This window comes from Conger conger, chromosome 2, assembly GCF_963514075.1.
Source record: "Conger conger chromosome 2, fConCon1.1, whole genome shotgun sequence".
NCBI classification, from domain to species: Eukaryota; Metazoa; Chordata; class Actinopteri; order Anguilliformes; family Congridae; genus Conger; species Conger conger.
In genome coordinates, this window is record NC_083761.1 from 73738956 (window position 1) to 73764041 (window position 25086).

The 25086-nt window shown below is 53.2% G+C and overlaps 1 protein-coding gene across 1 annotated transcript in view; it reads left to right on the forward strand.

The window, feature by feature from the left end:
• The window catches only part of LOC133116466 (histone acetyltransferase p300-like), a 43733-nt gene extending 21964 nt beyond the window's left edge, over positions 1–21769 (forward strand). The window contains exons 7-32 of the mRNA XM_061226048.1: positions 458–560; positions 1007–1141; positions 1670–1787; positions 1946–2129; positions 2637–2714; positions 2841–2926; positions 3052–3186; positions 3377–3871; positions 4647–4898; positions 5369–5528; positions 6797–6915; positions 7753–7992; positions 8737–8825; positions 11546–11626; positions 13084–13140; positions 13602–13679; positions 13875–13942; positions 15196–15346; positions 15793–15939; positions 16150–16263; positions 16824–16989; positions 17131–17298; positions 17380–17541; positions 17728–18009; positions 18582–19065; positions 19111–21769. Coding sequence (XP_061082032.1) covers positions 458–560; positions 1007–1141; positions 1670–1787; positions 1946–2129; positions 2637–2714; positions 2841–2926; positions 3052–3186; positions 3377–3871; positions 4647–4898; positions 5369–5528; positions 6797–6915; positions 7753–7992; positions 8737–8825; positions 11546–11626; positions 13084–13140; positions 13602–13679; positions 13875–13942; positions 15196–15346; positions 15793–15939; positions 16150–16263; positions 16824–16989; positions 17131–17298; positions 17380–17541; positions 17728–18009; positions 18582–19065; positions 19111–21428 — 6470 coding nt within the window. The 3' untranslated portion in view covers positions 21429–21769. The remainder of the gene's footprint in view (positions 1–457; positions 561–1006; positions 1142–1669; positions 1788–1945; positions 2130–2636; positions 2715–2840; positions 2927–3051; positions 3187–3376; positions 3872–4646; positions 4899–5368; positions 5529–6796; positions 6916–7752; positions 7993–8736; positions 8826–11545; positions 11627–13083; positions 13141–13601; positions 13680–13874; positions 13943–15195; positions 15347–15792; positions 15940–16149; positions 16264–16823; positions 16990–17130; positions 17299–17379; positions 17542–17727; positions 18010–18581; positions 19066–19110) is intronic.
• The last annotated feature ends 3317 nt before the right edge of the window (positions 21770–25086 follow it).

A 25086-nucleotide genomic window follows, 5' to 3' on the forward strand; every position in this document is an offset into this window, starting at 1 on the left:
CGTAAGGTTGTGTGAAGTGAAGTTTTGGGTTTATGGGGAAGTCTTTTGTTGCACGTGAATCCTGTGTTTGGGGAATTGGCCTGGGGCCCGATTTAGAGCAGTGGTGGTCCAGGTCTGTATGAGGCGTTATGAGTATGTGGTTTACACGGTGGTGGGGTGGGAGGGAACATACTGGTGTTTATTTACAGTGAGTCTAGATCAGTGGTCTCCAACCCTGGTCCTGAAGAGCTACAGGGTCTACTGGTTTTTGTTGTTACTCTGCACTTAATTAATCAAATAGAGCACTTGATTACACCGTTAACTCGCCTCACCTGGTTACCCGGGTCTCAACAGGGTGCTGATTTTAAGGTGAAAACAAAAACCAGCACACCCAGTAGCTCTCCGGGACCAGGGTTGGAGACCGCCGGTCCGGATGCATTCAGTGCTTGACCCGTTTCTCTTTCTGTCGGACCAGCAGGAGGTAGCCCCATGGGCGTCAATGGAGGAGTCGGGGTGCAGTCCCAAAGCCAGTCGAGCCTGCTGCAGGATGCCATGCTGCACACCAGCATCAACGCGCAGAAGTGCGTCCCTCGCCCCTCCTCATAACGATGATGCATGCGCAGACCAATTGTTTTTACCAGCAGGATGTCTGTTTGGCGTTTCTGATATGAATATGAAGCTGTGGCTGTAATCGTTCTGCATTATATTAGAGGTCATGGTGAAACTGTAAATTTCAGAAAAACGGAGAACTGGCCGATTTGCCATTCCAGACTTGGGTGAAAATACGTAATGGCTTTGCCAAATACTTTTCTGTGCTCCATTGATCTTGCCCAGAGGCAACCATGAGGCCCAGAAGGCTGGGTTTGCACTTTTCGAGAGTATTTCATAGGTTCAGCACACCAGATAAGTAAAGCCAATAAGAAATACTTGAATCCAGAATGATTGTGTGTTTGACCCAGGTGTATGCCCTTCCGTGCCCAGCGATGTTAATTTGAGCGTTCCCTCCTCCCTCCCTGTGTGTGTGCAGTCTGATGAATGACAGCGCTGGGGTAGCAGCTTTGGGCTCCCTGCCCACGGCGGCCCCGCCCTCCAGCGCAGGCATGAGGAAGAGCTGGCACGAGGACATCACCCAGGACCTGCGCAACCACCTGGTGCACAAGCTGTGAGTACTGGGTTCAACTACCGCACGCACCGCTGTGTGTACTGGGGCCGGCTACCGCACACACAGGTGTGAGTACTGGGGCCGGCTACCGCACACACAGGTGTGAGTACTGGGGCCAGCTACCACACGCCACTGTGTGTACTGGGGCCAGCTACCGCACACTGCTGTGAGTACTGGGCCAGGTACCTCACACACCGCTGTGTGTACTGGGGCCAGCTACCTCACACACAGGTGCGAGTACTGGGGCCAGCTACTGCACGCTTGGGACTAACCCTACCCAATGCACCAAGCTTTGAGTACTGAAACCACCTAGTGTACACAGTATCAGTACTGAGACCTCCTAGTTGACAGATCAGAACTGAACCGTCCTGGTACACACAGCATTCAGTACTGAAACCACCAAGTGCACGGACCTGTAATACATTATAACGGCACAACTGTCACTGTTCCTTGATGAGGTGTTCAAACTGAGTGACCACAGTCCTACCCGTTGACTCCATGTAGACTGATCTCTTCGTCTGCCTCCAGTGTGCAAGCCATCTTCCCCACCCCGGACCCGGCAGCACTGAAGGACCGGCGCATGGAGAACCTGGTGGCCTACGCCCGCAAGGTGGAGGGGGACATGTACGAGTCGGCCAACAGCAGGGTGAGGACCGCTTTTCTCACAGTCCAACTTATGGTTGCACTTTTCCACATACATTTTAGGCCCTAGGCACCCTTTTAAATCGCTCTACTTGTATGATTTGTTATCATGTTGAATGTACAGACTTCGCCCCCCCTCACTGTCTCTCCCTCCTGCCCCAGGCTGAGTACTACCACCTCCTGGCGGAGAAGATCTACAAGATCCAGAAGGAGCTGGAGGAGAAGCGGCGGACGCGGCTGCAGAAGCAGGGCATGATGTCCACGCAGCCCGGCCTGTCCCCCTCTTCCCTCACACAGGGGCCCCCCAACCTGGGCCAGCCCCCGCCCCCCAACCCCCTGCCCTCCAGTGAGTACTGCACACAGCCCCCACTACCCAACACCCTGCCCTGTAGTGAGTACTGCACACAGCCCCCACTACCCAACACCCTGCCCTGTAGTGAGTACTGCACACAGCCACCACTACCGAACACCCTGCCCTGTAGTGAGTACTAAAGACAGCCTCCACTACCCAACACCCTACCCTCCAGTGAGTACTGCACACAGCCTCCACTACCCAACACCCTGTCCTCCAGTGAGTACTGCACACAGCCTCCACTACCCAACACCCTACCCTGCAGTGAGTACTAAAGACAGCCTCCACTACCCAACACCCTGCCCTGCAGTCAGTACTGATCACAAGCATCCACACTGAATTATTTACACCATACCGAAGCTGGTGTAGTGTGGGAGCAAAAAAAGAAAACCCATTGGTGTGTGTGGTCCGTGTTGAAAACCGGGCCGGTGAAATTTGAGTCTTGTGAAGAACAGGTTGGGGCTGTGTTTTCCAGTTCTTACCCCTCTGGTTCTCTTGCAGACGGCCCCCTCTCGGACCCCTCCCTGGTGCGGCCCCCGGTGCCCAATCAGATGGTGAACAGGATGCAGAACCCCGGAGGTACGCCCCTGAGCCCCGCGGGTGTGTGTTCAGAGCGGGCTCACGTGTGTTGTCATGTTTGACTGCGTGTCGATGTAGGAGATCTCTTCAGATGTCCACTGTGCTGACCTGCTGATGTGTCTGTAGGCATGAACCAGTTCAGCCAGATGGGGATGCAGTCCCTGGGCCAGCGGTCGACCCCTCCTCTGCAGCTCGGCAGTCCTCTCAACCAGGTCAGTGCTCCACGGAGACCATCTCCTTCACACGCTCGCTGGCGGCTCTACACACGGTCACTGTGACGGTCGCTGTCGCCCGGTGAACGGCATGTAAACGCGATGCGTGTTGGGTTCTTCCTCAGATGGGCATGGGGGCGGCGAGGATGGGCCAGCCCAACGTGGGTCAGCTGCAGAACCAGTACCTCCCCCCCGGCCAGTTCCCCGGGTCGGGCCTGGGGGGCATGGCCCAGCCGGGCACGCAGGGCGGGATGGCACAGGTGAGGGGCGTGGGGGTCCGATGCATTAGTGCGCTCTTAAATATGTAGACCTAGGGTACATGTCTGGAGCACTATGCTAGCACAGTGCCCTGTGGTGTGTTGTATGATGACGGTTAACTCTAGCGTTGCATGGCGCACGTGTAGATGTGAATGACCTGGTACTAAATGTCCCCCCCTCCCCCCCCGGCAGGCTCGGATCCCCACCCCTCCCTCTCTCCCCATCGGGAGTCCCATCGCCCAGCCCGGGTCGGTGGGGGCCGCGGGTGTAGGGTCCTCCATGGGGCCCGGCAGCGTCGGCGGGGGCCCCCCGTCTAACCTGGGCCCCCCCTCCAACTCCTCACAGCCCAACTCTCACCCGCACTGCCCCCCTCTCCGCCAGAACTCGCCCTCCCCCTCCCCCGCCCGCAGTCGCACCCCCACCCCCCACCAGACCCCGCCGCACCTGGGGGGCTCCCTGACCCCCCAGCCCCCGACCCCCACCCCGCCGCAGCTGGCCCCACCGGCGCCCCAGAAGCAGGGGCAGGGCGTGGGGCAAGGCGCAGGGCAGGGCGTGAACGCGGACAAGCCCTCCCAGCTGCAGCACCATCAGGCAGGGCTGGGGTCCGCCGCGCCCCCGCAGACCGGACGGCCCCCCTCGGTGCCCCCCGTCAACCCCGCGCTGGCGCCTCAGCTTCCACGCACGCCGGTGAGTACAGGGGCACCCAAACCCATACCCCACCCCCATGCCTGCCCCCCCCCTTCAGCTCCTCTCATAGCTCTGTACCACCCCCCTCACCCCCACCACACCCACCTTCTGTACTAATGCAGCGTGTTGTATCTTTGGTATCTTACAGTATCTTTCTCTTCTTATGGATGTATTCTGTAGTTGTTTATTAATTGTACCCTGGTTCTCGGCTGGCATAGTGTTGATGTTGCCTCTGTACTCACTAGTTTGGGACTGTTGTTGGCCAGGTCTTGCACTACTGTTGAATTCATATTGGTTTTCTCTGTTTTGGAAGTCGCTCTGGATAAGCCTAGCTGTTAAATGAATGTGATGTAATGTACATCCTCCACTTATTTGCTCACTCCCATTGTTGCTCTGTATTTCCCTCTCGCTCTGTTTCTCTCTTACCTCATGCTCTACCTCACGCTCTGCCTCACGCTGTACCTCACACTCTGCCTCACGCTGTACCTCACGCTCTACCTCACACTCTGCCTCACGCTTTGCCTCACCCTCTACCTCACACTCTGCCTCACGCTATACCTCACGCTGTACCTCACACTCTGCCTCACGCTTTGCCTCACCCTCTACCTCACACTCTGCCTCACGCTGTACCTCACGCTGTACCTCACGCTCTGCCTCACTCTGCCTCACCCTCTACCTCACCCTCTACCTCACGCTCTACCTCACGCTCTACCTCACGCTCTACCTCACGCTCTACCTCACGCTCTGCCTCACGCTCTGCCTCCTCTCCGCCCAGCTGTCCCAGAAGTCCTCTCTGACGGCGGACGGGCAGGCGTCCACGCCGGCCTCCGTCAGCAGCGCGGACACGGGCTCCCTGCAGGCCCCGCCCGACGCCCCCGCCCCGCCGGACCCCAAGGCCGAGGGCAAGCAGCAGCTGGGCGAGGACGACGGGGAGACGGGCGGGGCCACGGGCGGGGCCACAGGCGGGGCCACGGGTGGGGCCACGGGCGGCAAGCGAGCGGACGTGAAGATGGAGGAGAAGCCCGAGGTGAGTGGCGGGAGACCGATCGAGCGTAAGGCGTGTAACGGCCGCCGTAAACTGGGCTGTTCTGGCTGCTTTTTTAACTCCGTTTGGGTTGGTACTGGTGTGTATCGATGTCCTTGGAACGTACCTCGGCCGGTACCCATGCGTTAACCTTTTTAATTTTTTTTATGTAACTGAATCTGTATCCTGGCTTTTGGGTCATTCCGTCCTTTAGCTGGGCTCAAAAACCTCAATTCCCCCCAAAACCCAGCTGTTCACCGTCATACATAAGATAACAGCTTGTGAGGCTCACCTTGGACAAGGTGTATGCAAATCAGATCGATAGTGCGGTGCACGTCTCTGTGGGCGGGATCCTGCCCACGGGCCAGTTGGACAGGGTTTTAACCGTCCCTGGTTTAGCAGTGAGAGGTGTTTTTTATTCTCCCCGTCCCCTGGACTGACGCCCCTCTCTCTCTCTCCGGTCTCTGCCGCAGGTGAAGGAGGAGTCGGGGAACGGGGGCAAGTCCGAGCCCATGGAGACCGCGGCGGGAACGCCCAGCGAAGACCGCAAACCCGAGGTGAAGATCGAGCCCAAAGAGGAAGAGGAGGGGTCGGGGGGAGCCCAGAACGCCAACGCCCAGTCTAAGAGGAAGAGTAAGCAGTCTGTCTGTCTGATTCTCTGTGCCCCTGCCCTTCTCTCCTGTCTGTCTGCCTAGTGAGCACACGAGGAGAGTGGCCAGGAGTGATTTTTGATTCATTCACTGATTCAAGGAAATTAATTGAAATTCGGTTCATTAAAAAATTTTTTTTAAATAAAAATGCCAAAGAAAAAATGAAATCACTGTCCAACATTATGGCCATTTCTCAAATGATGAATTGCATTTCATTGAATTTCCTGAATAGTCTGAATTGGTTTGGAATTGGCCCTGTTCTGGTTTCAGAGTAGGGCTTTGCAGTCGGCTCAATCCCACGGACTCCTGCTTCTTCAGTGACGTCAGGCAGCCATTGCCTGGATGACATTCCATATGTGGTTCATCCAGACCGGAGACGGAGGGCAGTAGGGTTCAGGCGTGACTCATATTCTCAGCATTAGTACCTGTGGTTAGATCCCTCCGCTTCATTAATGCGTCAGGCGCCTGGCGCCCGTCCCAAAGTGAAGGCCCTCTCTCCCGGTCATTCTGAAAGGAGGCGTCTGAGCCACCGGCGAACTTGGTCCTGTTTTCGTTATTGCTCCGTTACCCACTTGTGCTTTGTTTAAACGTTTGCATGTTTGCCGAGTCGGAATTAAACGGTGCCCCTCTGTGATTGGTAGTTTGTTTGCCAGCTAGGCATCGTTGCTAAACCAAATGAGTGAGCTGAGCAGCAGTCCTGTTCAAGCTGATGGAAGGGATCCTTTCTCTGTGTCCTGCTCCTCACCTCCAGAGAGCTTGTACCTGCTCTAATGACACACGTTATCTCTGCTCTTAAACTCATAATTGTAAAAAGGAGTGTGTAATTAATTGAAGGAAATTAATTCATACATGCCTATTAAAACGGGATATTTTATTTTAAGCGTCTTGGTAATGAGCGGTGGCAAGTTTCTGCCGTGCTTTGCTTGCTGTCCTCACTGATGCTGTGCTCAGCTGTTGGAAATCGCTCCAACATTTCTTTGTTAATGGTGCTTCATTTATTTATTTATTTCCCCTGTGCTGACCCCTCGCCCCTGTGTCTGACTCTGCTCCCCTGTGTCTGACTCTGCTCTGCTCCTGTGTCTGACTCTGCTCCTGTGTCTGACTCTGCTCCCCTGTGTCTGACTCTGCTCCCCTGTGTCTGACTCTGCTCCCCTGTGTCTGACTCTGCTCCCCTGTGTCTGACTCTGCTCCCCTGTGTCTGACTCTGCTCCCCTGTGTCTGACTCTGCTCCCGTGTCTGACTCTGCTCCAGTCTTTAAGCCGGAGGAGCTGCGGCAGGCGCTCATGCCCACGCTGGAGTCGCTGTACCGCCAGGACCCCGAGTCCCTGCCCTTCCGCCAGCCGGTGGACCCCCAGTTACTGGGAATACCCGTACGTATTCAGACTAGTAACTCCGCTCGCCCGGTAAGGTCCACAGACACCAAGCGTACTCACTCTCCTCCTCCCCTCCTCCTTTAAATCTGTGTGTTTGTGGGGTGTAACGGGTGTAGTACACAGTGCTTGTCTTCACATTTAACATGGTGTCTTTACAGTATTCATAGTCCAGTGATCGTACGGTCTCAATGATAAAAGGTCTTTATAGCTTTTAGAACATTCCAGATACTTTGGTATTGAAAACTTAGTGCTTTCGTTGGGACGGGTTAAGAGTTTTATTCTTGCGTCGCTATGGTGGAATTTAATGAGTTCTGGGGTTCATATTCTGGATGAATCTGCACACATCTGTAAAATTAGCTTTTTTTTAAAGATAACATTAGGATTAGTGGTTACTGCAGATATCCAAAAGGACCGTAGTGCACTTGGGTTATCATTAAGGTGTCACTGTGTGGCAGTGGTTAAGTTTCCATCCAAATGTTTTGCAAATGTGAAACAAATTTCCTAAGTCAGCTCAAGAATGCGAATCTGTGTGTGTTTCCATCAACTACGGTTATGTGAATATTCTGAAGAGAACAACAAGATTATGTAAGCAAGGGTGCCAGCTGCCTGTTTTTTTTGCCGATTTTTTTGGGGAGTTTTTGGATTTCAGTAGTTTCCACTCAGGTTTTCTTATGTGCAATTTCAAAATTGGCATAACCGTTTGATGGATCGCTCGCACTAGTGTTCAAGAAAGAAGTCTTCTTGTCCATGTATGAAACTGTGCAGCTTTCAACACTGTGTTCCCTTCCCTTGCTTCTTCTTTTTTTGGCTGCCCCCCCCCCCCCTCCAAAACAGGACTACTTTGACATCGTGAGGACCCCCATGGACCTGTCCACCATCAAGCGCAAGCTGGACACGGGGCAGTACCAGGAGCCCTGGCAGTACGTGGACGACGTGTGGCTCATGTTCAACAACGCCTGGCTGTACAACCGCAAGACCTCCCGCGTCTACAAGTACTGCTCCAAGCTGGCCGAGGTGTTCGAGCAGGAGATCGACCCCGTCATGCAGGGCCTGGGCTACTGCTGCGGCCGGAAGGTAGGTGGCAGGGCTCTGTGTGTGTGTGTGTGTGTGTGTGGCTCTGCGTGTGTGTGGCTCTACGTGTGGCTCTGCGTGTGTGTGTGTGGCTCTGCGCGCGTGTGTGTGTGTGTGTGTGTGTGGCTCTGCGCGCGCGTGTGTGTGTGTGTGGCTCTGCGTGTGTGTGTGTGTGTGTGTGTGGCTCTGCGTGTGTGTGTGTGTGTGTGTGTGGGTGTGGCTCTGCATGTGTGGGTGTGGCTCTGCGTGTGTGGGTGTGGCTCTGCGTGTGTGGGTGTGGCTCTGCGTGTGTGTGGGTGTGGCTCTGCGTGTGTGTGGGTGTGGCTCGAAGCGTGTGTGGCTCTGCGTGTGTGTGTAGGGCTCTGCGTGTGTGTGTAGGGCTCTGCGTGTGTGTGTGTGTGTGTGTGTGTGTGGCTCTGCGATAGCAAGGATCCCTTAAAGAATCGGATTCGCTCCTCAGGCCTTGCAGTTTACTAAGGCTAATTCGTCTCTTAGTGAGGTTTTATGAAGGATTGTGTCCAATGATGTTAATGATGTTTCCGAAGGATGATTGATGTCCCGGTGAAGTTTATAAAGGATGATTAATGTCCCACTGATGGTGATTTATAATGAGGCTGTGTAGGTGACATTGGCATTGGTTTGGGAGGATTTGGAGTTGTTGGCCATACTGCGGTTTCGTGCACTCTGTATATTTTGAGTGGTTGTCAGTGACTAACCTAGATCTCTCTCTGTCTGTCTGCCCCACAGCTGGAGTTCTCCCCGCAGACCCTGTGCTGCTATGGGAAGCAGCTGTGCACTATTCCCCGCGACGCTGCTTATTTCAGCTACCAGAACAGGTGAGCGACGGCCAGCACCCCTTCCATCACGCACACGGACACACACGCACACACCGGCAAATGCAGGCACGCAAACGCAGGCACACGGACACAAACGCAGGCACACGGACACGCACACGGACACGCACACGGACACGCACACGGACACGCACACGGACACGCGCAGACGTACACACTCGCACACAGACAAACGCAGGCACACGGACACACACACGGACACGCGCAGACGTACACACTCGCACACAGACAAACGCAGGCACACGGACACACACACGGGCAAACGCAGACGTACACACTCGCACACAGACAAACGCAGGCACACGGACACACACACGGGCAAACGCAGACGTACACACTCGCACAGACTAACGCTGGCACACGGACACGCACGCGGGCAAACGCAGGCGTACACACACAAGCAAATTAAGGCATACCGACGCAGGCAAATGCAGACTTGTAAACACAGGTGTACACACACACACACACACACACACACACACACACACACACACACACACTCAAACCGTTATAACCCGTATTATGCCCCAACACTTTGCTACAAATGCCAGACAAACATGGGCGTTGCAGTGCATTTGTTTGCCAGGTGAGTTTCTGGTTGAAAGTTGACTCTGAAATGACAGGCTTGAGGACAGCAAGGCAAGCTTCTGCTCCATCGCATTGTACTATAGCGGAGTAGATTATAAGGGAACACCAAGTAAGAATTTGGTTTTCAGTGATGTGGGCGTGTATGCACGCGTGTACAAACTAAATTACGTTCAAGCGGTCATCGCAACTGCAGAATATAAATCTGTGTCCCTCGCCTGTGTGAAGTGTCGCTAAACGAACGGTCCAAACCCACAACGAGCATACGCGCGTTTGTATGCCTCGCTGTGTTCGGCCGTGGCTCCATTTCTGCCAGGTTTAGCCCCCTCGTCAGGTTCACTCCCAGCTCAAGTCTGCTGGGTTTGTCCTTGTTGACGGGAGTCTGAACTAAGGCTGCCGTTTTGGGGAGCGCTTTGTCCCCCGTTCTCATTTCCTATTGCCCCCCCCCCCCCGTGTCATCAGCGGTGAAACGGATCAGCACGAGGCAGTATTAGCATTTGGATTCTGCCTGCATCCAGCTATGGTTGATTTCAATCAATATTGTGCTGTATCTGATAACCGAGAATAATGCCTTTCAAACGGGGTTTGCAGGAACAGGGTGCTTGGAATGTGTCATAAAGTGATGGAAACTGGGGGCGTCGATGCCGGTTCATTGCTGGGCCTTTTGAATGCCTGTTTGGAGTGAAATGCTTTTGTATAGTTAATATCCTTCATAGTGTATAATCGCTGCAGAATCGTATACAATGAATTGTGCGGACGTCATCTCAAGAATTTATGCATTTTGAGCGATATCTGCTAAAAATGATTTTAATGTCAGAAAATTGTCTTTGTTGATAAATGCTTTGTCCCCAATCCTCATTCACTGTCATTTCCCCATTATAATAATGGTTTATAATACTCTGCCATTTATAAAGTTGGTCCCTTTTTATTTCCGAGTTGTTTTGATGGGAATACATAATCATTTCAGACTAAAGTTGCTGAAACAGACCAGGCAAATTCAGTACTTTTATAGGACAAATGTTACTATTTCAGCCCTTCAACAGCAAGTACACAGAGGAGAAAATGTCCTCAAAATGAATGCAACACTGCTTTTCCAGTACACTTATTTTATTGAATTAATTTGTTTATTTATTTTTTGCTGTCTTTTACAAACCGCTCTTGAGCAGATGGCAGGTCATTGCAGGTGTTTTTATATAAACAAACTGAATTTATACAAAGTGTATATCGCATTTTGTTCCTTTGTCTTGAAGTTATGCATTTAAATTTAGTTTGCTTAAATCAGTTTGGCACCGGTATACTTTGTACATGAGCAGTACATCTCGGGCTAGCAGGTAAGCGTGGCGGTTCGATGGAGCCCGCCGTGCTGAAATGTGTCCTGGCGTGACTGCTGGGCGTACACCCGCCTCGAGCAGGGCTGGTCTGGACTGCGACACTCGCAGAGGGATATCTCCGTCCCTCTCTCTGTTTTTGGTGGAGAGTAAGGCACCTGCGGGAAATAAAAAGGGACCTCCTTTAAAAATGGGCTTAATTCTGAAGAGCCGCTGCATCTGTTGCTTGTCCTTATTTTTCTCATTTCCGTGTTATTACCCCCCCCCCCCCCCCCCCCCCCCCCCCCCTTCAGCTGATGCCCCATTGCTGTGTTGCTGTTATGTACTGCTCTGCCCGGTGATGTGTCCTGAAGCTAATCTGTGCTTTGCCTTGGCTTTCTGCTCTGTGTTATCTTGGATGTTGTCACGTCTTACCCACCCACCCGTCCGTCCATCCCTCCCCCCTGTCTCGTCTGTAACGTTTTGTTTTGTCCTCCCCGTTACCACCATTTCCCCCCTTCTCCCTCCTTTTTTACGCTGCATCTGCATCGGCCTGTCTGATCCACTCCAAAATTTACCCCCTCCCCCTCCCCTCCTCCAAAATCCCTACCCAAAATTATCCTGCATCACGATTGGCTGGCTTGACGACGACCCCGCCCTCTGCTCCTCCTGTGTGCCTGCTTCCCCTTGGCCTGCCCTGCCCTGCCCTGCCCTGATCTGATTGGTGGCTGCTGCTTCGTGCCCTCTCTGTGATTGGCTATCCTGTGCGGAATGGTGTAGTTCACCAAAATATGGGCTTATTGCTGACAGGTACCACTTCTGTGAGAAGTGTTTCAACGAAATCCAGGGCGAGAACGTTTCCCTGGGGGACGACCCCTCCCAGCCTCAGACGTGAGTACCACCCCGTGCCCCCTCACACTGGCTTCCTCTCTCAGCGCATGACCGCTGTCCTCCCTCTGTTGCGTCCGTGGCAGCTGTAACCACTTCCCCCGTGAATTTTGCCAGTTCGGGTAGCGATGAATATTCTGTATTGATTCTCTATCTTGTTTTTCTTTCTTCCTCTCTTCTTTTAAAAAGTTTTCTTTTTAAGGATTAATTTTGAAGTGTGCTCTGTCAACCTGTAATCTTCCTCACCTGTTTCTTTTACTTTAAAGCCCTTCCTGTCACCCTCCCCTTCCTTCAGTTCCGCCACCATGCTGCCTCCTCTGCTCTTTCCTGGCTTTCCGTGTTTCCAGTCTCTCATTTAGCCGGTGTGAAAGTTTTAAAGATGTGAAATGTGCGTCATGTATGAGGGAGTGGTGTTAGGGTGTGGTCGGGAGAGGGAGGGGGCTGGATTGGGAGCAGGTGTGGTGGGTGGTGTTGGGTTGTAGGTGGTGTTGGGTTCTTGTAGGGTGAGGGGGGGGGCCGCATTGGGAGCAGGTGTGGTGGGTGGTGTTGGGTTGTAGGTGGTGTTGGGTTCTTGTAGGGTGAGGGGGGGGCCACATTGGGAGCAGGTGTCATGGGTGGTGTTGGGTTGTGGTAGGGTGAGGGAGGCGTGTGGATTGAGAGCAGGTGTGGTGGGTGGTGTTGGGGTGTAGTAGGGTGAGGGAGGCGGGTGGATTGAGAGCAGGTGTGGTGGGTGGTGTTGAGGTGTGGTAGGGTGAGGGAGGCGGGTGGATTGAGAGCAGGTGTGGTGGGTGGTGTTGAGGTGTGGTAGGGTGAGGGAGGCGGGTGGATTGAGAGCAGGTGTGGTGGGTGGTGTTGAGGTGTGGTAGGGTGAGGGAGGCGGGTGGATTGAGAGCAGGTGTGGTGGGTGGTTTTGGGTTGTAGGTGATGTTGGGTTCTTGTAGGGTGAGGGATGGGGCCGCATTGGGAGCAGGTGTGGTGGGTGGTGTTGGGTTGTGTTGGGTGGTGTTGGGTTCTTGTAGGGTGAGGGAGGGGGCCGCATTGGGAGCAGGTGTGGTGGGTGGTGTTGGGTTGTGTTGGGTGGTGTTGGGTTCTTGTAGGGTGAGGGAGGGGGCTGCATTGGGAGCAGGTGTGGTGGGTGGTGTTGGGTTGTTGGGTGGTGTTGGGTTCTTGTAGGGTGAGCGAGGGGGCCGCATTGGGAGCAGGTGTAGTGGGTGGTGTTGGGTTGTGTTGAGTGGTGTTGGGTTCTTGTAGAGTGAGGGAGGGGGCCACATTGGGAGCAGGTGTAGTGGGTGGCAGTGTGAACTGCAGCTTGACCTCAGAATGAGCAGCATTCGGCCTCTTGGCCTGGTGTTCAGTCTGGAGCAGGGATGGGGCCTGAGGCTAACAGAGCTCCGGTCCCTGACCCTGAACGCGTCCCACTCTAAGCCTGCCTCTGACCCCTGCCTTTCCCCTCCTTTCAGCTCCATCAACAAAGACCAGTTTGAGAAGAAGAAGAACGACACGCTGGACCCCGAACTGTACGTTTGAGCTGAGCTTCCGTTCCCTCTTTGCCTTTGGTTGATTAAAAACAGCTGTGATGGTACTTTCTAGTGATATTAGTTGACAGTAGTACATGGTAGGTGATTGGCGCTCTACATGATGTAGGTACACTACACAATGGTACAGTGCAGCATACAAACAATGGGTTTGAAAGTGCTGTACATAATAGGGTATTGCATGAATTAATTTTATTAGCCAATCAATTTTATGTGAAAATAGTTTGATGCACTTCATTTTGGTTAACATAGTTGTACTGTTCAGGATTAAAATAGAGAGGTGTTGGAAATCTTTCTTCTAGTGAATGGAAATGGGTTTAAGCCCATCTTGTGATCACTCACGGAGTAATCCTCTCTCCCTCTCTCTCCCTTTCCCTCTCCCTCTCTCCTTCCCTCTCTCTCCCCCTCTCTCTCTCTCTCCCCCTCTCCCTCTCTCCCCGCAGGTTCGTGGAATGTACCGACTGTGGTCGGAAAATGCACCAGATCTGTGTTCTACACCATGACACCATCTGGCCCTTAGGGTGAGGCTCAGCAGCAGTGATACTTCTGTCTCTCTCTCCTCTCTTCATTCCGCGCCTCCTGCGTTCTCTCGGTCATATATGTGTGCCTGAGTGTACGTTTGGTGAGATTACCTCTCTCGCCCCTGTTGTCCTTCCCTCACTCTCTCTCTCTCTCTCTCTCCCTCCCCCTCCCTCTCTCCCTCTCTCCCTCCACAGCTTCGTGTGTGACGGCTGTCTGAAGAAGGCCAATAAGTCCCGCCGAGAGAACAAGTACGCTGCGAAAAGTAAGTGCGTCAGTATGGGGGGGAATAGGGGTCCATCTCTGTCTCAGACCTGGGCCAATATCAGTCTGTTCTTCCTGTCCTCTTCTCCACATTAAAGATGCACTTCAGTTTAAAAAAAAAAAAAAAAAAAAAAGTCTGATGCCTTGTTTAGCGTTACTCGTCTTGTGTGAGCAGCTGAAGCGGATGCAGGTTCAGTGCCGGTCCCGGGGAGTGGGGGGGGGGGGGTAAGGGCTCTGGTCCGAATGTGCTCACGCCCCCGCTCCGCATGCGAATGTGTCCGTGCGCGGCACACGCCCGCCCCAACTCGGGTCACACCAGGCCAATTCCTGCGCTTCCGTTGCTCGGCAACAGATCTGTTTCCATGTTTTGAGGCGCCCGTTACTCCTTGACGATAGATTTGAATTCATTGGTTTGGAGGAAGTGGCTGTTGGCAAGGTTTCACAAGCAACCGGCTAATGACGACTCGCTGAGGAGAAATGACATCCTCATGCAAATATGCAGGAAAATCTAGAACTTTCTGAAACCATTCTGGTTTCAAATGACTAAAATGACAGCTTCTCTCAGTTTCATTGGACGGTTCGCAACACATCTATTTTTGCAGTCGGGCCTTTTATTGCAGTTAATATTATAAAACTCTCAGTAGCAGTGCTCCTGTACAAATATTTGCTGAACTTCTTCCAGCAAGATGTCATTTTCTGGGACACATTTACATTGCCGTTTTCTTTTCAATTACAGAAACGGGTAATATCATGGATTTGCAAACCGTTATGAAGATGATGTTGTACATGACATTAAAAAAAGAAAAAATGGTGTGCTTAGTTCTTCCTTCTCAGTGGCTCCAGTCCATAGGAGGTTAAGCATGTTTGAATGTGGCTGTATTATTCCCTCGCTTGAACAACCTTAATATTTGGGAACAATATATATCTTTTTTTTTAATTACATGCCTCAACCCATTCCTCCATAATAACCTCCAAGTAACCTTGGTTCCCTGCAATTCACTTGATGTCCTGTCACTTCTGTACATCTTGTTTCCTGTAAAATCGTTTGTAATTTTTACAAGATCTATTTCCATGTAAGCGGGCTAACCAATGAATAATTTAAGCTATTCTGCAGACCTTTACCCTGATAGTTTCCCCCCCACAGCCCTAACCATGTCTTTCCTCGCCTATCTCAGGTTTGAAATATTGATATGCCTGATGTCATCGGCCATCAAACCTCCATACCACTAACCTCTATCTCTACTCCTCTCTCAGGGCTGCCCCAGACCAAGCTGGGAAGTTTCCTGGAGGTGCGGGTGAACGACTACCTGAGGAGGCAGAGCCACCCGGAGTCGGGCGACGTCACCATCCGAGTGGTTCACGTCTCCGACAAGGTGGTGGAGGTCAAGCCCGGCATGAAGTCCAGGTGAGCAATGGGCGAAATGAGTGGAGGAAGGGAGGTGACGTTAAAGAGTGGAACAGGGAGTGATGTCAGAGCAGAGGGTGGATTGGTGTTTTTGAGAGTGTACAATGAGTGATGTGAAGGAGGAGTGATGTCAGCAGAGGATGGATTGATGTTTGAGAGTGTAGAATGAGTGGTGTGAAGGGGGAGTGGTGGTGTCAAGAGCAGAGGGTGGATTGATGTTTGAGAGTGTCCAATGAGTGATGCGATGGGGGAGTGATGTCAGAGATGAGGGTCGATTGATGTTTGAGAGTGTAGAATGAGTGATGCGATTGGGGAGTGATGTTTGAGAGTGTAGAATGAGTCATGTGAAGGGGGAGTGGTGTTGTCACAAAGAGTATCGTGTTTTGGTGAAATGTTCATCCCCCTGCTCGTTGGCTGACTTGCCCTCTCCTGTGTGTTTCCTGCAGGTTTGTGGACAGCGGGGAGATGTCGGAGTCCTTCCCGTACAGGACCAAGGCACTGTTTGCGTTTGAGGACATCGATGGCGCTGATGTTTGCTTCTTTGGCATGCACGTGCAGGAGTACGGCTCGGACTGCCCGCCGCCAAACCAGAGGTACGAAAAACCGCTGACATCGTTCACCTGGGCATGACATTCCAAGTACCCTGCTGCCTGACCTCATTACCCATCTGCCCTATTGTCCAGCTCGCCACACTTTGTCCATGGCTCATTATACTGATTTTAATTCAGAGGTACTTTAATGGGAGTACAGGCAGGGTAGTGTTATGTACATACAGCATTAACCTCTGTGTGTTTCTCCTGCAGGAGGGTCTACATCTCTTACCTGGACAGCGTTCACTTCTTCCAGCCACGCTTGCTTAGGACGGGCGTCTACCACGAGATCCTCATCGGGTACCTGGAGTACGTCAGGAGGCTGGGGTGAGGAGGCCGTGCCTGCGTCCGTTACTCTGTGTGCGCTCCTCCCTAACGGGGACTTGAGCTCCTCCCTAACGGGGACTTGAGCTCCTCCCTAACGGGGACTTGAGCTCCTCCCTAACGGGGACTTGAGCTCCTCCCTAACGGGGACTTGAGCTCCTCTCTAACGGGGACTTGAGCTCCTCCCTAACGGGGACTTGCGCTCCTCCCTAACGGGGACTTGCGCTCCTCCCTAACGGGGACTTGCGCTCCTCCCTAACGGGGACTTGCGCTCCTCCCTAACGGGGACTTGCGCTCCTCCCTAACGGGGACTTGAGCTCCTCCCTAACGGGGACTTGCGCTCCTCCCTAACGGGGACTTGCGCTCCTCCCTAACGGGGACTTGCGCTCCTCCCTAACGGGGACTTGCGCTCCTCCCTAACGGGGACTTGAGCTCCTCTCTAACGGGGACTTGCGCTCCTCCCTAACGGGGACTTGCGCTCCTCCCTAACGGGCCGAGCTGCCCGTGTTGTCACAAGTTGGTGTTTCTAACTTGGCCGGACCTGCTGGCTCTTTTCTCTGCAGGTTTACGACCGGGCACATCTGGGCCTGTCCTCCCAGCGAGGGGGACGACTACATCTTCCACTGTCATCCCATCGACCAGAAGATCCCCAAGCCCAAGCGCCTGCAGGAGTGGTACAAGAAGATGCTGGACAAGGCCGTGTCCGAGCGTATCGTACACGACTACAAGGTAGCTTCCGTGTATGCTGCATCGTTTTTGCTGTTTAATGAAGTGTTCTTGGGGTGCTGTCATGCTGGTCCATGATTCGTCTGCGCCCATTCGCACTCCCGTGTTCACGCCGTGCTAACCTGTCCCTCTGCTGTCCACCAGGACATCTTTAAGCAGGCGACAGAGGACCGGCTCACCAGCGCCAAGGAGCTGCCCTACTTTGAGGGCGACTTCTGGCCCAACGTCCTGGAGGAGAGCATCAAGGAGCTGGAGCAGGAGGAGGAGGAGCGGAAAAGGGAGGAGAACAGCACCTCCAACGAGAGCGTCGACGTGAGTAACGGAGGAGCTGGTGGAAGCCTTTCCGTCCGTGGGGTCGACGGACTGCCTGACCTTGTGCGTCCCCTCCTCCAGGCCACGAAAGGGGACAGCAAGAATGCCAAGAAGAAGAACAGCAAGAAGACCAGCAAGAACAAGAGCAGCTTGAGCCGAGCCAACAAGAAGAAACCGGGCATGCCCAACGTCTCCAACGACCTGTCCCAGAAGCTGTACGCCACCATGGAGAAACACAAAGAGGTGGGCCGCATAACTCATTTATACATACGTATACATACATATACACACTCGCACTCATTTTGCCGTTCGTTGAAACGGCGACATTACACGAGCCCGTGAAGCAGTCGGTATACTTTAGAGTTCGGTTGAAAGCCCTGCGCCGTCTGAGGCCGCCGCCTTGACCTCTCCTCTCCCGTCTCCTGGAAGGTGTTCTTCGTGATCCGTCTGATCGCCAACCCGACCGCCAACTCCCTCCCGCCCATCCTGGACCCGGACCCCCTGATGGCCTGCGACCTGATGGACGGGCGGGACGCCTTCCTGACGCTGGCGCGGGACAAGCACCTGGAGTTCTCCTCCCTGCGCCGCGCCAAGTGGAGCTCCATGTGCATGCTGGTGGAGCTGCACAACCAGAGCCAGGACCGCTTCGTCTACACCTGCAACGAGTGCAAGCACCACGTGGAGACGCGCTTCCACTGCACCGTCTGCGAGGTGAGGGGGGGGACTGGTGTCGCTTGGATTGTGCTGATGCCGATGCTGAAACCGTACTTTTAGAAATGCGGCAGACTACGTTACATTATTGGTATTTGGCAGATGCTCTTATCCAGAGCGACGTACAGTTGATTAGACTAAGCGGGAGACGATCCCCCCTGGAGCAGTGCAGGGTTAAGGGCCTTGGTTAACGACTGCGTGGATCTTTGGGGTCCCAGTCATGTGCCTTAACCACGACGCTACAGGCCGCCCTGACTATTTTTATTGCAAAGGCAAAAAAATTTGAACTGTTCTCTGAATTGTTGGAATTATTTGGCTGTGGATTGAGGGTAGGCAAGGCTGACCTGAGTGCATTGAAACCATTGCTTTATTGATGTTCGGGGCAGCACTTGCATGCTGCCAGCCATTTCAGTGGGTCCTGGAATGTAGGCGAGTTGAGCCATGAAAGGACTTGAAAAGTGCTTGAACTGGTAACAGGTGGGTGTAGGTACCCCAGCTGTGGAGGGAGTGTTGCCAAATTTGTGTTACCGTGGTGACGCTAACATGCCTCTCCTCCCCCCCCCCCCCCTCAGGACTATGACCTGTGCATCACGTGCTACCACGCGAAGGGCCACGAGCACAAGATGGACAAGCTGGGCCTGGGCCTGGACGACGAGAGCGGGGGCCAGGCTGCGGCCTCCATGCAGAGCCCCGGCGACTCCCGCCGCCTGAGCATCCAGCGCTGCATCCAGTCCCTGGTGCACGCCTGCCAGTGCCGCAACGCCAACTGCTCGCTGGCCTCCTGCCAGAAGATGAAGCGCGTGGTGCAGCACACCAAGGGCTGCAAGCGCAAGACCAACGGCGGCTGCCCCATCTGCAAGCAGCTGATCGCGCTCTGCTGCTACCACGCCAAGCACTGCCAGGAGAACAAGTGCCCCGTGCCCTTCTGCCTCAACATCAAGCACAAGCTGCGGCAGCAGCAGCTGCAGCACCGGCTGCAGCAGGCGCAGATGCTGCGCCGGCGCATGGCCAGCATGCAGCGGGTGGGCCAGCCCCCTCCGGCGGGCGGAGGGGGCGGTGGAGGTGGGGGAGGAGGTGGAGGAGCAGGAGGAGCGGGAGGAGGAGGGGGCGGTCTGCCTTCGCCGGGAAACTACGGCACCACCGGCCCCAGCACGCCCACTTCCTGCGGCACCCAGCCGCCCACGCCGCAGACACCCACGCAGGCCAGCATGCCGGCTGCCCCGCCCCTCTTGCCCCCGCAGCCCCACCTCGCGCAGATGCCCGGGGGCGGGGTGATGAACTCGCCCCCCCTGCAGCCACAACCCCAGCCTCCCCCTGGCCCGCACCCCAACAGTCTGCCCCCCTACGTGCCCCGGCCCCCTGGCTCCTCCCCGCACCACCCCCAATCCCAGGGGAAGCCGGGCCTGGGCCCCGCCACCCCGCCCCTACAGCAGCAGCCCCTCCCCCAGCCTCAGCCGCCCTCGGGCCCGCCCCCGGCCGCTGTGGAGATCGCCTTGAAGATCCAGCGGGAGGCGGAGAGCCAGAGGCACATGGCCCTGCAGTGGCAGGCGGCCCGCAAGATGCCCGCTCACCCGCCCCACCAGTCCCCGCAGCCCCCGGCCCAAATGGGCATGGGTCACCCGGGGGGCCCCGGGATGCCCCCTCAGGTGCAGGCTGCCCGGGCGCACATGGAGCAGCAGGTAAACCCGCAGCCGCAGGGCGGGGGTCCGCTCCCTCCCCCCCAGGCTCAGCAGCAGTGGGGCGGCCCGTCCATGCAGCCCCAGCAGAGGCCGCCGGGCATGATGGGCCAGATGGGTCATCCGGGGATGATGACCCCACAGCAGCAGCAGCAGCAGCAGCAGGGGCAGCAGGGGCAGGTGCGCGGGGTGGCGGCTCTCATGGGCGCGGCGGGCGGGGGGAACCTGCCCCAGGCCGGCCTGCAGGAGCTCCTCCGCACCCTGCGCTCCCCCAGCTCCCCCATGCAGCAGCAGCAGGTGCTGAACATCCTGCGCTCCAACCCGCAGCTCATGGCCGCCTTCATCAAGCAGCGGGCCGCCAGGTACCAGGGCGGCGCCCCCGCCCCGGGGATGGACGGCCAGCCGCCCGGCGCCAACCCCGGGGGCCCCCCGGCGGGCGTGCACGTGGGCCAGGCCGCGGGGATGTCCCCTATGACACCACAGCAGCAACAACTCCAACAGCAGCAACAACAGCAACTCCAGCAGCAGCAACTTCAACAACAACAACAGCAGCAGCAACTGCAGCAGCAGCAGCAGCAGCAGCAACTGCAACAGCAACAACAACAACAGCAGCAGCAGCAACTACAACAGCAGCAACAGCTACAACAACAACAGCAGCAGCAGCAACTGCAACAGCAGCAATTACAACAGCAACAACTGCAGCAGCAGCAACAACAACTTCAACAGCAGCAACTCCAACAGCAGCAACAGCAACTCCAACAGCGCCCTCTGCTGGCCGGGAGTTTGCAGCAACAGCAGGCTCAGGGTTCCTCCCTGGCCAACATGACTCCCCAGTTCAGAGAGCTGCTCATGAGGAGGCACCTCCAACAGCAGCAGCAGAAACAGCAGCAACAGTTCCAGCAGCAGCAGCAGCAGCAGCAACAGCAGCAGCAACAACAGCAGCAGCAGGGCTACCTGGGCCAGCCCCAGCAAGGGGGCCCCCAGCAGGGGCCGCCACAGGGCTACCCGGGCGGCGTAACCCAGCAGCAGATGGCTGCAGCCCTGCAGCAGAGACTCCAGCAGCATCAGCACCAACTCCAGATGCAGCAGCAGCAGCAGCAGCTGCAGCAGCAGCAGAACGCCATGGCAGGGCTGCAGGGGCCTGATGGTGCCCCAGGTGGTGGGGGAGGGCCCCCACCCCAGCAGCAGCAGCAGCAGCAGCAGCCGGGCCCCCCTCCGCAGGGGCCCCAGTCTTCCCAGGCCATGCTCCAGCAGGCCATTCAACAGCGGCTGCTGCAGCACCGCGCCGCCGGCGGGGGCTCTCCGGCCCAACTGGGCAGCAGCCCCATGAGCCCCCAGCAGCAGCAGCAGCAGCAGATGTCCCAGTCGCCCCACCTGCAGGGGGCGCCGCAGCTGTCCTCCGCCCTCAGCAGCCAGGTGCGCTCGCCCCAGCCCTCGCCCCGGCCCCAGTCCCAGCCGCCCCACTCCAGCCCCTCGCCCCACCACATCTCCCCCCAGACTCAGACCGGCTCCCCACACCCGGGCCACCTCCCCCCGCCACACCACCCGGGGATGGTGGGCCCTCCCCAGCAGCAGCAGCAGCAGCAGCAGCCCAACCCCATGGACCCCTCCTCCGCTTTTGGGGCCGAGCAGAGCGCCATGCTGTCCCAGCTGGGCGGGATGGGGGGTCTGCACGGGCCCGGGGCGGGAGGGGGCCAGGACCTGGCAGCGAACCTGAATCACAGTACTCTGGACATCATGTAGCATTCACAGTGCTTTCAGTACTTTTTTGGGGAGCTGGTTTTAGGTATTTTTTTGTTTTATTATTTAATATTTTTTCAATATAAGTAAAAACCTGAACTTCCTATGGGAGATGCTACAATACAGCCACAAATTAATGAATGGAAGAATAAATGAATGGTAAGTTATTGCTGTTTATATATATAAAAGTATATATATATATATTTTGCCAATTGTGTACAAAGTGGGGGGGATTTCTCTCCTTCAGAGAATGACAGGTGATATTTTTGGGAGGTGTTTGCCTTTAATAAATATTTTTAAGATTTTAAAAGCAGCAAAAAAGATTAAAGAGCAAAGTGAATTAACACAGTGGTCTTTTTTTATTATGCGTTTCTCTCCATAAACCAGTCATGATTGTATCCGTCTTGCAGAGTGAAGTGGATATTGTTATTAATTTGTCTTGATACAACCATCACATCATATCTTTCTTTAAAGTTTGGCCTTGCTTTTGTTCTTATTGTATTTTTTTTCCCCCTCTTTTTTTGTTTTGTTTTTGGGACGGTTCGTTGGCAAATATACTGCTAAAATGAGACTGCTAAAATTCTCAAAGAATATATTTTTGTTAATGACTGTTAAAGTGGAGTGGGGGGGGTTGGAATTGGGTGTGCTTGTAGAATTGTTCTGGGGGCAAGGGATTCAGGTTAACCTGTACAGTGTTGGAGGCTGAAATGTGTGATGGTTGTCTTGTGCGGGTGTATACCACTGGCCTATACCACTGGCCTTATACTACCGGTCTTTACAGAAATGCCAACTGAGCCCCCCCCCCCCCCCACCCCCTAACCCTAACCCCCCCCCCCCCCCCCTCCATCCTGTGAATGTGCACTCCTTGTATTTGACACACATGTAACATTGGACTTACTGCTGAATTTGGGGACGGGGGGTGGGAGGGGTTGGGTTTTGTATTATGTGGTGGAGCTATTGAGTGGGGCTGGCACCATTTTGAAGTGCACCAGTGGATTTATAAATTGGGATTGTACTGGAGAAACATGCAATGAAATGAACTCTACTGAAGGAATGATGCAGAGGGAAGGAATATGGGAGGGGGGGGGGGGGGGGGGGTGTCTACAAGGAATCCCCCCCCCCCCCCCATCTTTTCAGACCATGAGAAACTGCCCCCCGCCTCGCCTATGAAGTAATGCGCTGTCCCCTCTTCTCAATCTCTCTGTGCTCAGAACTTTGGGTTTTTAATTTAATATTTTTATTGTATAAAAGAAAAAAAGAAAAAAACTGGACTTAAATACTGTTTTTGTAATAAAAATTGAAATCTAAAAAAGATGTACAAACATTCAGACCGACCGACAGACAGATGGACAGGGAATTTTCTTTTTCTTTTTTTCTGTATTCCTATATTTTCCCCAACAACTTAGTTTCTTTGGAATTGTTGAAATAATTTGGAGAGACAATTTAAAGCTTTAGAAATCTGGACGGGGTGGGGTGGGGGTGGGCTGTAGTTGACCAGCACCAATGCGCCTTTTGTGTAAGTTTAAAAGATTACGTTTATTCAAATAATGACACTGCGATGCTGTAAAGCGACAGACACACACGCACGCACATACACGCCCACGCATGCACACACGCAGACACACACACACTGTTGTGGGAACACACAATCACAATATGTTCACACTATTTTCCTTTAGGGGTGGGATAGAGGAAGGTACCATACAATGTAAACAGTGGCAATATGGCTTGAGACTTATTTTGTAAAAAACAAAACAAAAAAAAAACAAACGTAAACTCCTTTTATATATAGATATATTATTTAATTTTATTTTTTGAAAAAGGAAAACTTGAACCTACAGGAATTAATACTTTTTTTTTGTACTGAAGATGTAAATGTGATGCAAAATGACACTGAGTTCGTACATGTCCCTCATGGGAGTACTGAGAGATATCACGCCATTCTGAAGATCCAGTTGGTATACATGCATATATAAGTACATACTGAATCGCTGTATAGACCACAGCCACACAACTCTTTCTTTCTTTTTTTTTTTTCCTCCGAGAAATGGACTCAGACCGAGGGGGAAAAGACTCTTTGTTTTGTTTCAAAAGGAAACTTTGGCCACTTGTCTTGTTGACATATTTTGGTGCTTGCTGAAAGGAAGCAAAAAATGAACTTTTGCTGTTTTTTTTTAATTATAATTATTATTTTGGTGGTCAGTTTTTTTGCCAATTATTTAATTGTATATTAAAGTATGTTTGTACCATTGGAAAAATACATACGCTGGTTGTGGAGTTTTTCTTTAACTTTTCGTCACCAGTTGCCCTGGATGAGGGAACGGGAAGCTCCGCCTGACTGATTGACTTTCTACCCTCTCACGCTTCCACCTCCTTTATTGTAGGGGATGAGCAAATGTTTTATGTCAGTGGTTCCCAAACTCAGTCCTGGTTTGCATACACACCGCTATGCAAATAGCTATGTTGCCCATGTTCATATTGTGCTTAATGAGCCATATTGCAGCCAGTGCATACATTTTGTAGGAAAATTGCATAAAAAGTGCTAAATTATTTTTGAACTGATCAAATTAAAGACTGGAGTGGAAGAGTAGGCTCCTAATTTGTGGAAGTGTTTACACCTGGCCACCAAAACTAACCATTTTAAAGATAATGCAAATTATAACAAGGAAAACCTGCATTGTTGATACTTCAAAGAAAAAAAAATTACAAATTCAATTAAACATGTTTAACTATGTAATTAACTACCTAATTATGTGCCTATTGGTTACCCTCAATCTTTTTTATTCGTTACGTCTTGTAATTGTTTGCAAGATGGTGCAATAGGCACAATTTGAACAAGGAAATTGTATTCTTCATGCCATTGCAAAGTATGAAGGCATAATCTGTCTGAGATGAAAAGCGGCTAATTAAGAAAGATGAATTGCTTGTTAAAATTATTTGATGGCAATTGGGATTGGAAGAAAAACCATCAAACACAGGGGTACTCCCAAGATCAAGTTTAGGAACCAATGTTTCATGTTGTGTTGCATTTTAATGCTCTCGTACGCCACATTCTGTACCCCGTGAATGGTTTATCTGGTTTAAACTCATCCAATACTGACCATCCACATGGTGGGAAAGGCTTTGAAAGGGATACTCAAATTTGGCCCTTGAGGACTAGTTTTCTACCTGTCTGTTAATTAATCAATTAATGCCACTGATTTGCCAAAGATGAACCATTCTTGGTTTGTGGGATTTGTGAGATTCGATTTGAGCTTGGGTCGATATATTTGACCCGTTAAGGTAAACTCAGAAACATTCGGTCATGGCATGGATGTAACCACCTGGGTCAGGGTCAGGTACTTTATTAAAGTGTTGACTACAGGCCTGTGGTCCATTGTATCTTAAGAGGCCTGCTTGCATGCTGTGCTCTCCTGGAACCAAGGGAAGAATCCCCCTCCCTGCCTCCAAAAAGGGGGATAGAGACTGTGGTACGCATCATCATTGACATAACCTGCCATGTTCTCATTGACATCAAAGCAAAGCAAAGCAAAGCAAATGCCTGCAGCAATGCATCGCTCTGTATCTGACCTGAGCCCTGTAGAGCTTGGCATAATGCCAGAATGAGGTGGGACATTGCCTATATGGCTGCTATATCTTTTCTCCATGTGAGGAGATCGCC